Source organism: Myxocyprinus asiaticus, chromosome 1 (assembly GCF_019703515.2).
Source record: "Myxocyprinus asiaticus isolate MX2 ecotype Aquarium Trade chromosome 1, UBuf_Myxa_2, whole genome shotgun sequence".
Lineage (NCBI taxonomy): Eukaryota > Metazoa > Chordata > Actinopteri > Cypriniformes > Catostomidae > Myxocyprinus > Myxocyprinus asiaticus.
In genome coordinates this window covers 10,002,895-10,017,995 of record NC_059344.1, presented here as the reverse complement: position 1 = coordinate 10,017,995, position 15,101 = coordinate 10,002,895, and the positions used below count along the sequence as shown (strand labels likewise).

General features: G+C 37.1%; 1 protein-coding gene across 4 annotated transcripts in view; it reads right to left on the bottom strand.

Moving 5' to 3' along the window:
- arnt2 (aryl-hydrocarbon receptor nuclear translocator 2) overlaps nucleotides 1-15,101 on the bottom strand; it is a 150,712-nt gene that overhangs the window by 13,070 nt on the left and 122,541 nt on the right. For 2 of the 4 annotated variants that reach the window (XM_051664632.1, XM_051664771.1), the window contains 5 exons: nucleotides 12,395-12,470; nucleotides 9,734-9,857; nucleotides 8,059-8,158; nucleotides 7,037-7,178; nucleotides 3,727-3,895 (listed from right to left, as the gene is read on the bottom strand). In XM_051664632.1, the coding sequence (XP_051520592.1) occupies nucleotides 3,727-3,895; nucleotides 7,037-7,178; nucleotides 8,059-8,158; nucleotides 9,734-9,857; nucleotides 12,395-12,470 (611 nt within the window). The remainder of the gene's footprint in view (nucleotides 1-3,726; nucleotides 3,896-7,036; nucleotides 7,179-8,058; nucleotides 8,159-9,733; nucleotides 9,858-12,394; nucleotides 12,471-15,101) is intronic. The other 2 variants (XM_051664708.1, XM_051664792.1) reach the window with 1 other exon arrangement.

Genomic DNA, 15,101 nt, shown 5'->3' with positions numbered 1-15,101 from the left:
TTCAAGGGCCATCCGCGTGAGAAGAAGATAAATGTTCCATTTCGTTAATGACACCATATTAAAAAAGAATTATCTGGACATGGCTTCATTTTCAAGTGGCTGGCAAAAGCCTTCAGGGTTTAGAAAGCCATTCATAGCCTGATACACTCGAAACTGAAGTGGATTTTTAATGTCATCTTTTTACATAAATTACTTATTAAATAAACATGTTAATCACAGGTTCAAGGTAGAGTGTTTTCCCCAAGGAACACAACAATGGGAAAAATGTCATAAGCCAGATACCTCCATATGCATTGTTCTGATTCAAATGGAATTCTACTAACAGACCTCAATGTGATGGAAAAATTGGAGGCAGCTTTTAACGGCTGTAACTCAAAAACAATTCTACAGTTTCTTCCTTCAAGCTTTTCAGCAAGTTCTGTCTTTGGCTGAGGAATGTGAGAAGTTGCATAATTGTGTATCTTTGCCCTTCGTGTCAGGCTGGTCAAATTCCGCACTTGAAAGTGTCCGAAATGTACAGAAACCAGATCTCTGCACCATGGAGTTAAAAGTTGCAATGCATGACAGTTTAATTAAAAACCCACTGCAGGCTGTTAAGTTCTTTTCCAAAACACGGTTAGGTAAAAGAAAAGCATCTGAGCAAGATGTTAGACTGATCTTAGATCAATGTGACAAATAAAAAACAATCCTTGAGGGTTGCTCCATGTGCATGCTCACACTAGTGGAGAATAATAAATGAGCAGTAATTGTACTCAATATTCACAAAAAAAAAAAAAAAAAAAAAAAAGAAAACAAAACATTTTTATTATCTATTGAAAAGGCTTTTGGTAAATTTTGGTTAATAGCTGCTTCCAATAATCTCAAAATAGCTTATATTGGTTTATCACTAGACCAGGGGTCTTTAACATGTTTTTTAAAAGTATAGATTGACTACATTTTGTGAAAAAATGAAAATACACTCATTGAGCACTTTATTAAGTGAACCTGTGCTGACTGCAGCCTCAGCTTTCTGTTCTTGGCTGACAGAAGTGGAACCCGACATGGTCTTCTGCTGTTGTGGCCCATCCGCCTCAAGGTTTGACATGTTGTGCATTCTGAGATGCTATTCTGCTCACTACAATTGTACAGAGGGGTTTTCAGAGTTACCGTAGCCTTTCTGTCAGCTCGAACCAGTCTGGCCATTATACGTTGACCTCTATCATCAACAAGGTGTTTCCGTCTGCAGAACTGCCACTCACTGGATGGTTTTTGTTTTTGCCACCATTCTGAGTAAACTACTGTTGTGTGTGAAAAATCACTGGAGATCAGCAGTTACAGAAACAGTCAAACCAGCCCGTCTGGCACCAACAATCATGCCACTGTCGAAATCACTGAGATCACAATTTTTCTCCATTCTGATGGTTGACGTGAACATTAACTGAAGCTCCTGACCCATATCTGCATGATTTTATGCACTGCACTGCTGCCACACAATTGGCATGAATAAACAGGTGTACAGGTGTACCTAATAAAGTGCTCAGTGAATGTGTGCTTAAACAAAAAATATAACATTTACTTCAATGAAGTATTTGACTCTGTACATAAATAATGATTATTTTACTGGTTTTGCAATCACAAGCATCATAAAGTATGTAGTAAATGCATATTATTATAGGCCAGGCTTAAAATGCAACACTTTATACAGTATATACTGTGTGTTTAACAGGTGGTACCAGCTCCTCCTCTCTATCCACCAAGCCTGAAAAAGGTTGTAGACCCCTGCACTAGACTGCACATCAGTAGATTTCTGTATATGCTTGTCATTCTTGGCAATGACACAAAGACTACAGTTAAGCTTATGAAATATTACTTGTGGGAAGAATTGTTTATTGTGATGATTATTATTCATACATTTATAGCATTTATTGACTTTGGATTGTGTAGAACACCACTTACCCATGGTGAAATCACTATATGTCCTCTTGTGGCTTATTGCTTTATTATGTAACTGCTCATATTGAGTGACAGCATCTTTCTTGATGTGCGTTTTAGACCATTTATTCAATTACATTTAAACAATTAACTATAATTAAAAAGTGATATTCCAAAGTAATTAAATGAAAAATTATGACCGTTCTTATGATTTATTGGTGTTTTTGTGTGAAGAAATTCAAGCAAAATACTTATTCAGAATAACACAAGTAAAATAAATAATTTCATGTGTGCAACAAATTACAATTTTGATTACTCAAACAACAGATACAGTATCTGTTTTCATATGGTCTACAATAGTGGTTAAATAGTTGCACCAAAGCAACTATAACAGAAAAAAAAATGTCTCACTATGTTTTGTCTCACAATACAATGGACACATTGTTTGCTTTTAATGACATTTCTTTTTGATAATAGCAGACAGAAGACAAATGTCTGTTTCAGTCATTGTTTATAAATGGAGAGTTTTATTGAAATCGCTGTAGATATAATGGGCGGTTTCATTGTACATACAGGCATCTAAAAGAGGCCATGGCAGATTTAGTTTCCCAGTGGTGCGGTAATGTCAAATCCATATGAAGGTCTGTTAATCTTAGAGTTATGTCAGTATGAATCAGGTCACTGTTTGAAGTGTATAAGGGAGCGCCTGTCAATCGTGTGCACATTCTCTCATTTTATAAAAAAGGTAAATAAATCTGCAGGAGTGAATAGCCACATTTCCACTATCAGGCCATATGAGGGGGTGCTAGTGTGTGCCAGTGCCAGTTGAGTTCACACTGTCACTTCTGGGCCTCCATCGTACCTCTTTGGGGCTTTCTCGGGGCCAATGGCCCACCGATTACCCTTGGGCCAAAAAAGGCCAACTGTGGATTGAGGCGGGGTTAATGTCAAAGGCAAAGTTTTGGCACACTTGCTAGGTTGCGTATCTAGCGCTCAACGGGACAGGTTCGGGAAAAAGAAAACAAATTGCGGGCACAATGGACAAAGCGGTGCCCAAAGAAATAACTTGTTAAGGTTTGAGATCATGAACGGTGTGCTGGGACATCGTGGAGAGACCACTCGGGACACCATGGCAGTCACAGTCGATGAGTTGTCAATGCTAACTTATCTTGCTAGCTTATGTTTACAAATGATATAAACTCAATATTCTAGAAAACATGATACCTCAGCTTGAGCTTCCCTCTTGCTTGTGAAATAAAATGCATAACAGATACTGTATTAACACTGCCAGCCTAATTTATTTATATTTTGATTCATATATGATTTTCCCCCCCAACCTGTTTGTCCTATATTTACTTAAGACATAACTGACTGTGTTTACATAAACACAGTACTTTATATCAATATTTTGCTTATTTTGAACAACCAATGTGCATTACCATGAGGCATGAACACTCTCAACATGATCTCAAAGGAAATCTGTCTGTTGGTTCCAAAATGTAATGCCCCAAATTTGGCCTTGCTGTGCCAAATTTCTGACAAAGCCACCATGCAGCGAATGTTCATGCCCAGAAAATCGTACCAAGGTGCGCATGCGTTAAACTGCAGCTTCGGCCACAGGGGGAAGTTCGGAAAGCAGAGATTGTTTTCAGCAGACAAAAAAAATTGACTGTTGTCGATTTCCCACAAGATCAGTCAGACACTCTTCATAAAGCATGCATAAATATGCGTGCAAGCGTTTTAAAGTAGCCACCTGTCAGACATTGCATGAATACAGAGTAGTGCAATTTATTGTCATAAATGAACAAGTCTTACCGAAAGCAGTGCTGCGATTGGCCAGGTTGGAGTAGGCGTTGCCGGAGGGTGAGGAGGTGGCGGGGCTAGACAGGGGGCTGTAGGAGGATGGGTCGGCCTGGTAGGTGTGGCTGGAGCCGATGCCAAATGGTGAGGACTGGGCCTTACTGGATTGAGCAGGAATTTGCTGCTGTGGTAAAATGACATGAGACTTTTAATATACAGATACTACAATATTTCACAGGTTGAGTGATGTCACATATTGTACTGAACACTGATCCTTATTTACTCTTGACAGATGCGGTGTGGCCAACTGGTTAATTTCGGCCTGTAACGAGAGGATTGTAAGTTCAAACTTGATTACACTCTTGAATGAGACACTTGACTTCAAGTTGCTCTAGGGCAAGGGTGTCAAACGCAGTTCCTGGAGGGCCGCAGCCCTGCAGAGTTTAGTTCCAGCCCTGCTCCAAAATGCCTCCTTGTAATCTTCAAGCACTCCTGAAGACCTTGATTAGCGGCTTCAGGTGTGTTTAATTAGGGTTGGAGCTAAACTCTGCTGTACTGTGGCCCTCCAGAAGCCGAGTTTGACACCCCTGCTCTAGGGGGACTGTCCCTGAAATAAGCGTACTGTAACACTGACCACGTTTACATGCACTTAAGAAAACGTTTTATCCCAGGGTTTTAGCAGAAAGTGGCATTCTGAAACGTCATGTAAACAAGAACGCTGATTTCCTTACGCCGTTTAAGGGATTAAGAGAAAGCGGTTTAACACACCTAGGTTTCTCTAGGAGAACGTGGCTTAATGTGGCCACGTAAACGCATATTCGCTGTTCTGATGGGTGTTTGACGAGTGTGTGTGCGTGGAACAGACCAGGACAACAAATGTCATAGGATGGAGCACAACAGGTCAATGCACTGGAAAGAATTCAACATTTTTGGTAGTACAATGGGAAAATAACATACACTATAAACTATACCCATTTATACACACCAATGTAAAATATCCACTGTCCCTCACGTTGGGGAAATCTTTGAGTTTTATGTAAGCGGGAAATTCCACTATTGCAGTGCAATTCAGGAGTGGTGCAGGTCGCTATAGAAAGTAAACAAACGCAACAAATCTAAAATATCTGGAAATAAAGCGAAGCAACCGAGATTAAAATAACGAAGTCTTCCTCGGATCCCATGTTTGTTATTTACACAAGCGTCGAGGAGAAATTATGCCAATGCAGAGAAAGACGCTTACTGACCGAGCTACATGTCAAAATGAGTTTGCCGCTTATACAGAGTATGTTATCCGGAATGCTGTTTGATTGCAATAACCCACTTTCTCACAATAAGTCACTTTCTGGTGTTCATGTAAATGTAGTCACAGTGCCCACAAGCTTCCATGTTAATCGGAGGTTTGGTGCTAAGCCACAATGAGCAAAAACACATCTTGGCTTGAATGTATCTTGGTTTCTATCCACTCACAGTGAAACTGCTCCACAATACTTCACATAGTTGTATATTAAACATTGAATAGTTCTGATTAGCTCTTGTATCAAAATCGAATTTCTTGGTAGAAGTAATTTTATATCATGGGAATGGTATGCATCACAATATAGTTATTTTTGCTGAAAACTCAATGAAAAAATAGCTCATGTACTATTAAACAACCATGTGGTAATAACTATTTTTGGATAATCAAGTGAATTAAATACAAATAAAAAAATATACTTCATCTCATTTGTTTATTGTTGCTTTTTCAAAGACTTTCAACCAAAAATATGATTATTTGTAACAATAAATGATAAGTCTGATATCAGTGCGAAAACAGCTTTCCATTATGAAATGTCTGAGTTTAAAACTCAAAACATATAATCTAATTTCATAAAGCAAATTCTGATTGGACAAGCCACTTTCTAAGCCAATATAGGCATATATGTGACCAAAAATCAACTGAATTCTACTTTAATGTGACAAGTTGTATAGTTGCTCGACAACTGTAAACAACTAAACTAGACTTTGTGTTCTGCCTTACAAATTACCTAACTTGCCTTCCCCTGTTTGGGATACGTCCCGCTCTGTATTTTCGCCTTAATCCATTTTTCTTTATTGCTCTCATGCTTAAATAATGTAAAGTAATCCTGCCCACTTACTGTTGCGCAAATATTTCTACTACGGTATCAAAATCGCCCTACTGTTGATGAGTTGTGCAGCTTTTTCACCTTTACTGTAGACAGACAAATTACTTGTCACTAGAAACTGGTCACACCTGGTTAGGCAGAGGTGTGCGTAAGTGGCTTTGGATAGAAGTGTTTGATAAAGGACACATAGTCTTGGAACTCATATTTAATGTCATGTCAAACTTATTTGATTAATGATAAAGCAGATGTTAAAATGGGAAATAACACTTGATTGATTTGGGCAAGTGAGAGACTTTTGCAATCACGCAATTCCGATTGAAAAAAAAAACAAGCTTTCATTTTAATCAGTACGAAACCACAGAGCTACTTTGTGTACCAGCATTTCTCTGTTCTTCTTCATAACTTAGGCCTTGATATTTGATTTGGCTACATGTAAGCTATTATGTAAGATATTGTATAACTGGTGAAAAAATTTAATTTATTGCTTACTAAAGAGACACAGATGAGAAACCATAAAGTGCGCGCACACACACACACACACGTTGGTGCAGCTATCCTTATGAGGACTCTCCATAGACATAATGATTTTTATCCTGTACGAACTATATAGTCTATCCCCTAACCCTACCCCTAAACCTAACCCTCACAAAAAAAAAAAAAAATCAGCATTTTTACATAAAAAAACAAAACAAAACAAAAACATTGTTTAGTATGTTTTTTAAGCGATTTGAATTGAGGACACTAGAAACGTTCTCAAACTACATTTATAGCATAATACCCTTGTGATTATCAGATTTCCTCGTAACCACCAAAACCCACCCACACACACACACGTTAAAAAATAGGCTTACATCCAACTCTTCTAAACGTATCAAAAAGACACTAGCATAGCATTAACTGGATCCAATACTCTCATCACACCACTAAAGCAATGTTTCATAACTCAGGTGTTAAGTTTTACAAATTATTTTGTTCTAGTCACAGTTTTTTCTTTTGATGAGAACGTCCTTTAAATTTAGTCAATGATTCATCATGTCAAATTGAAAAAGCAATCCAGCCTTTGTTGACCAACCAACAAAAACTCCCTTCGCCAATTAACATTTTCATCAGTAATATCGTTTAATGTGAATAAGACTGCATTACGCAGAGCTCATTAAGCTAATGGTGGATGTACAGGCAGTCAGGGGTAGGATTATTCTCACCTGGCCAGAGAAGGGCGGTCTGCTTCCTGTCCAGGACACCTGACCAGTGTTGATCTGCCGGGATATCTGAGTGAGGTTCTGTCCAGCTGAACCAGCGGTAGACTGGATGTCATTAACCCCTGGAACGTGGATCACAGATGAGCTGAAACACACACATGCACACACACGCACACACACATTAAATGACTAAATTAAAGCAATCTTCTTCAGAAAATGCATTTCTTCATTCTGCACAAAATTCTGTGGACTATTCACACTGTGGTTGGGAATAGAAAACCTCTTTTTTTAATACAAGAATTTAATGAGTTTCATGATATTCAGTTCCATATTTAATAAATAAATAAATAAATAAAAATCATGGTCAAAGTAAGACACTTACAATGAAAGGGAATGGGGCCATTGAATAAACATTCAAATACACACAGTTTCAAAAGTATATCCACAAGACATAAACATTATACTGTATGTGTTAATCTTGTTTTAGTGTGATAAAATTGCTTACTACCTACCTTCTTTTTGTAAAGTTAGATTCAATATTACAATGTCGTTGTCATGACCAAATAACGCATGTAAACCCTGTAATCTGGTAAACAACGGAACACCCCTTACAATTACAACGTAAATTCCTTATTTTATCACACTAAAATCATGTTAACACATATAATGTTTACATCTTGTGGCAATACTTTTGAAACAGTATGAATTTGAAAGTTTATGGACTGGCCCCATTCACTTCCATTGTAAGTTCCTTACCATTGCAACCGTGATTTTTGCTTGTTTTTAAATACACAAGGAACGAGTCAATTATTATTTTTTTTTTTTTGTAATCAACATTATGCCACAAATGCTCTCAATTGAGCATAACTTGTATTGCACCCAGAACATTCCTTTAACTGTTCTTGAATGTGCATTCTGATGGAGGCGGTCATCATACTAAAATATGTGTGCAAAATATGTGCTCAATGTGAACAGTGCACAGGCCTTGAGAGTTGGAAAATGTATTCTGTAACACTCTTCTGTACCTGAAGCTCTTGCCAGAGTGGCCAGGTTGAAATGGGCTGCCTTGGGAATATAACTGCTGTCCTCCCGCAGTAGAGGAGGGGGCCATCATCTTTTTCTCAGCTAAACACACAAACACAGACACAAGATAAACAAAGATTCTCTTTTAATCTTACCATGGAATGACATTTAAGGAACAGTTCACACACAAAAATGTAAATCCTGTCATTATTATAATTGTTAGTATAATTTTGGAAGAATCTTCGCACAACTCAATGACAGTTCATGGTAACCATGTCTGTCAAGCTCCAAAAAGGACACACAAAAGTTGTCCATATGACTTGTGCGTTATATTCCAAGTAATTATTTGCTGAAAATCTTCCCCTCCGCTGCAGCTCATAAATCTTGGTCTCCACTCTGCAAGTTCGAAGTTGCACATCACATTTGATTACATCACATTCGAGAACCAATGGCGTTTGTTGTCAAACCTGGTTCAATGTTTCAAAACACCATTTTTGAACCTGAACGCGAGTATAAATGTGATTTGCAAGCTCCAACGAAGAAGATTTGTGGCAGCGGGGGCATGTTCAAGCGTCCGTCCGGAAAGAGATATAGCGGTAAGGGCGCTTACACCTGAGCTGGATTATGTTTAACACCTGTCTCTAATTCCAGTGAACAGGGGGAGAGCGGCATATAAACAGCCACGCCACCAGCAACCGAGAGAGAGACTGGCACAAGGAAGGCCACGCTGCTACAGAAGCTGTCGTGTTTTGTGAAATTAAAGTGTTTAAGTTACTATGTGCATGTGAAGCTAATGAGTTTGTGAAGTTGTAAGCATCAAGGTGGCCAAATTAAACCTCGGAACCAAGGAAACCTCGCTTCCCTGTTCTCCTTTCCACTGAACAGTGTTACAAGATTATAAATGAATAATTAAAATTTTGGTTTGTTCATTATATAACGCTACCGTATGAATTTAGAAAACTTGGAATATAGCTCATTAATCATATGGACTACTCATATAGGCTACACATAGCAGGGCTGTAGAGTGCGACAGTTTTTTTATCGAATTTGTAATGAAAAATGAAAACATGCGAATAGAAATTTGAACCCCTTCGCTCATGTGCAACAAGTAGCAAAAATTGAAAGCTGAACAATTAAAATGTGAGATAGTATCCTGTTCGCCCACAAGTCTGAGTATCTAGGACATTAGGACATTTTTATGGTCAAAAACTGGTAATTAACGGTTAACAGAAACCCTGGTCTGGGTTTGACTTCAACTAGGTCAGAGCTGCAGAGTTAGCAAAGGTGATCTAACAGTTTTAACCAGGCTATTTAAGATGGTCTACCAGGTCAGCCTTGGCCCCATTAGGTGGCAGTACAGCTGATCAATCACCTAAACAAGGACTATCTAATGACAATAAACAACAAGCTTCAACCAGCTAAAGACCACCAGAAGCTGGATTTTCCAACAAGGTTTGAAAAAAAGAACCCCTGACAAATTCTTTGTGCAGTATACAGACCAAATCTACCAATTATGTACTGTATGCATTTCATACCATACCTTAAAATAGCTTACAAACTCTACTTGGCAGACATGCAAGAGCTTTGCAATTACATGAAGTGAAATTACAGCAAGTTGGATACAAATCACTGCCTCAAGCAGTTGATGTTATAAAGATATAGTATGGAAGAACATACACCCGGAAATTCCCGTGTACATGTCACTGAAGCGTGGGTCTCTCTCCTGTGAGAACAGTGAATCTGTTTTGTCGATGGCCTTGCCCGCCTCGTGAACACCAGCTGGCACGCTGGAAACTGGTACCTGTGGGCACCAAAGTGAGAGGGCAAATTTGAGATTCAAATTTTTATGTAAAGATTAAACAGCATTCAAAATATGTATTTTTTGGGTGAAACAGAATATTCAACAAGATAAAATATAGGGCAGGACTTCATCCAGCATGAATTGATAGTATCATAAATGGGGGGGGGTTAGTTCTTCCATGAACGTACACTTCCCCGGATGCTTTCACTTCCCGCTAAACGCGTTTAGATGCGCTCTACAACATGGAACCTCCCTCTAGTCCGGCCAGGACAAAGCCAAGGACAAAAGGTCCAGTAGTCCCCCCTAATCGGCAGCCTTGGTAGTCTCTATAAGGCAGGTAGTTGGATGATTCGGACAGAAAATTACAATTGCTTGGTGACGAAAGCCAAAAGAAATCGTTTTAAAAGTGGAGCAAGTTTTTACATTTTGATTACAAAAAAAAAAAGATTGTAATATCAAGATATGAAAGATTACAAAGCTGAATTGTGCACAATTTGACCTGCAGCGTGAGCTAAGAAAGTAAACAGGGTTAATTTTCATGTCATGTTGACTTTAAAACATTGAAAATCCAACTCTTATAAAACTAAATGCTTATAAATAATAAATAAGTAAAACATCTCATTGACCAAAGTCATTAGATGTACTCAGTGAATGTGTCAAAAAAGTAACTATAATTGAACTAGAAATTGCAAGCACACAACAATGACCTATAGTACTCTTTATCATTAACTCATAACGGTTTCTCTCTGTGACGACTAAATTGCAGACAGGTGTTAAAAATCAATGTAGATTGTAAATGTCATTGGTGCAAACCAAGAGCCCATGTGAGGAATTATCTGTTCTCAACAAATAATCTGCTCCAATGATATCTTAATATAGATCTTAATATAAACAGCATATGCAATAATGTAATGATGTGATGCGCTAAGCCGTGAGAGTTAAATGAATGAGATACAGATGGCATATTCCATTCGAGGGGTGATTATATATGTAATGTGTTACATACAGTACATGACTTCACTCCACAGCTATGCTCTATTTTTATAGCACAGATCCAGAGAGAGGGAGTTTGGGATGTTACCTACTGTAATGGCCACGGCTAAAATGACTCAAATAAACGTATAACGTTTCACCAGTCAATTACAAAGTGCCTTTATTTTGCATTTGATTACCTTTTTTTTTTTTTTTTTTTTTTAATCTCTGAATGTTCACTTGAATACTTGATTCTGCTGTTACTGTAGATACCTGGAAAACTTCAAGCAGTGTTTACTTCATCTATATCTTTGTTCTATTGCTCGAAATGTGTTTCCTTTTTTTTTTCATTTTCTTTGATTCCATTACAAAGAATGTTTACTTGTCTTGAATAAAAACTTCAAGCAATGTTTACTAAATTGAGAAATAATTTAAGTCTACATGTCATTGTTTTAATTTTATTTAATATTATTTACAATAATGTTTAACTTTTTAAATAAATTAATATGTTCAATAGCATGTTAGTTTGTGGTGTGGTATTGAAACTGGATTCGAGAATTTAGGAATTTCCCTGGTATTAGTGTCAACTAATGCAACTATTGTGGCAATCCTATTGGCAATGATCACAGACAATAATTTTGACACATACCTCAAGTTTTAAAAAACAATAATGAAAAAGCGTTTATACTAATGCACTTACAATGCAAGCCTGATACGTGATTTTTTCTCACACAAATATAATGTTTGTGTTATGGTTATACTTTTGAAACAGTATAATAGTTGCATATTTTAAACGTTTACATGCTGCGCTGCAAGCTTGCTCGCTAGGCTTTCATTATAAGTGTATAAATGTGTTTTTCGCTAGATTTTACATACTGAGGCACAAATAATTGTCTGCGGTCAAAGAGCATTTAACCTTATTGTATTGTAACAAGTTGTATTTAACCTTGAATATTTGTACATCTTGGATACACAGAAGAGAAAAACCTTAAAGCTGATGAGAGGTGGGCAAATGCACAATGCACCACAGAAATGCTCAAATTAGATCTATTTCATCTCAGTTGTTTCTCTTGGTCAGTATTTAGATTCAGTGCAGACTTAACTCTATTAGGTCTCATGAGCTATGAAAGAGCAACCAAAATGCATATTCTGGGTCCTTCAGTCACTGTAAAAAATGTTTGGTCAGGGAATCTAAAAATGTGCTTCATGTGTTAACATCTAAATTAACTGGTTTCATTCAAGTCAAAAATGTTATTTAATATGACTAAATCAATCTACAGTAAATACATTAGATTTTAACAAAGAAAGTAATTTTAAGGGTCAGATCAATTAGAAATTGCACCATAAGGTAACAGCTGAATGTATCCAATTTTTACAGTGCATCCTATTTAAAATATAAATCTAAAAACGCGCTCAGCTGTGACATTGATTTAGGAGGGGCTTGCATATAAAACGAGGGAGAATAAATTATATGTACTCTATGAGCTAAAAAGAGTAATGCACCTGTAGGGTTAAGTGACTAAATGACAGAGTGTGTGTGTGTGTGTGTGTGTGTGCACGCGCACCTGCGACAGATCATACGCAGTCAGTCCATCTCTCTGGTGAACCTCCAGTTCAGCTTGCTGTTGCTGCTGAAGCTGCCTGCAGTAAAACACGAGCATAAAACTTTAACATCCACACATCAGTCACATCAACATCATATCAGTAATAGCATCAACCGAGCACGTACGCACTATACTAGCCGTATCAACAACACAAAGATATATTTTGTTTTACTTACAGAAAAATCATATAAATAATATACCTTATGGGCTATACATTACTAGTGCCTGACCGATTAGCCTTTCATCGATATATCGGTATCGGCGTATATGTTTACTGATATGCGCAGATATGAAAACTTTTTTCAGAACATATAATGCAGAAAACAATGCTTTAGAATTGGTGTCATTACATAGTGTCTCCAGCAGAGCATGCTCCGATTCCATTGTTTACAGAGCTGACTCTGAGCTGACGGTGGCTCTGCAGACAGGGTGGAGTTAAGCGGTGCGGAGTTGAGCGGTGTCTTCTCGGTAAGTTGCTAACTAGTTTGTGAAATACATACTGGAAAGTTAATAAATAATGACCCCATCATTTTCCCTTTTCAATATAACTAATATAACGTCAGCCCTTTCCCTGACAACCATGTCACTCATGTCTGTTTGCTGTTAGCCAGCTATAGTTTGTCAGTGCAGTCATTTCTAGAATTTGTTGACAATGTATAATAATAATGTAAAATATTCTTTGATAAAAATATTTAAGAAAGCAGCCTTCTGAGTACCTTTGCATAGTCTTATCAGTGCAAAATCGGTGAACAATCCACATAGAAAAGGTCTGTTTTCATTCCAGCTCAAAAATTAACTATATCGGTCACCATATCGGTAATCGGTGAATTTTCCCCCTCTAAAATCGGCATCGGTCTCAAAAATCCCATATCGGTCGGGCTCTATACATTACATTAACCAGGTTTGTCAAAGGCAAAATCACCTTGGGCTATATGGGTGAATCACATGTAAACTGAAAAGTTTCTCATGATCTTAAAAATCGTTTGATCGGAAGGCGTATGCTTAAATGTTTGAAATTAGATTTGTAGACAAAAATATAATTGTGCCATCATATAAATTTATTTCATTACAAAACTAAAAGTTTATTTAAAAAAAAGTTTTTGAAATGGATGACTTGGACCGAATAATTAAGAAAAGCAGCCACTAAGTACCCAGCATATAGATGGAAATCCTTCAATACTGTTTAAAAAGCATCCCAGGGTGATACCTCAAGAAGATGGTTGAGAAAATGTCAAGAGTGCATTTCTGCAAAATCTAGGCAAAGGGTGGCCACTTTGAAGATGCTAAAATATAACAGTTTTTATTTATTTTGGATTTTTTTAGTCACAACATAATTCCCATATTTCCATTTCTATTATTCCATAGTTGTGATGACTTTCCTATTATTCTAAAATGTGAAAAAAAATAAAAAAAAAAAAAAAATAAAGAATGAGTAAGTGACCCTTAAACTTTTGAATGGTAGTGTATATATTTATGAAATTATATTTGCATACAAAAAATGAAACCCATTTTTTAGTTTTACATGGCCAACAAGTCTCACGAAGCCAGACTTTTGACTAATGCCATTAAGTCTGGTTCACATTGCAGCTAATCCTGGCCCAGATCTGCCTGCTTAGACTGGAAAGGTCGTTTTCAACAACGTTAAGCATCCAACCATTGTTCGCTTTGTTTTAACGTGAAATAGTAAATACCACAATAAAAGACAGGGCCAATTATTTCATGGATAGAAAAAAAGCAGAATATCTTGTTCATATCTCGTTACCTTGCTACTATATTCCTCCCAAAAAAAAACAAAAAAAAAAAAACAACTCTGAATATCCTTCAAATATTTGCTGCCACTAACCTGGCAAACTTGGGAACATCCAGAGATTCGTTCTTCCTCTAAATTACTCATTGTATAAACTTTCGACAGCTTCATTTCCAGACTGCTGCACCTTGACTGCCGTAAACTGTGTAGCAACCAGCCAATCAAATTGGCACTGCAAGTTTTCTGATAGGCGTGCCATTTGAGGCTGAGATTATTTTCCACAGTCTCTCCAACCCTTAGAATAAAACACACTGCTTTTGCTACTGTACCTTTAAGACTTCTCAAAGTTAATTAACTTATGATTGGCCAATCTTTCTGCATGTGAAATGAGTAGCAACACACCCACAAACTTTCTAAAAACTGAATAAACACTTGTACACAAACATGGAAACTTATATGTTAATATGAAGATTTTGCAGCTTAGAATCAATAAATGATCTTACTGGGAAATATGTCTAAATAGTGCTCTTATGTTTAAAGGAGCAAGGAAAATTAATCCTTTTAAAAACTTCTCTGCCCTTCACCTCTTAAAGCCTTCATGAATTTCTCTATTAAAAAAATGAAAAGATTTAACAGCTGCAAAATAATTTCTGATAAGTCTGAACACAAAGGCTCTATTCCAAAACCTAGTGAGTTGCCTTGCTGTCTACTGCCTACTTAAGGCAGCATCCTAACAAAAATGGAACCTCAAAAGTGACCAATTTGGAATGCTCTATATAGGAACTAACTCAGTTAATAATAAAAATAGTGCTCCTCCCATGAACAAGAGACTTGACTCACAATTGATTTTAGTATAGCTTGGCTTTAGCATGTTGCCAAGTTAACATTATACATTTAAGCATAAAATCAGAAGTCGACCGA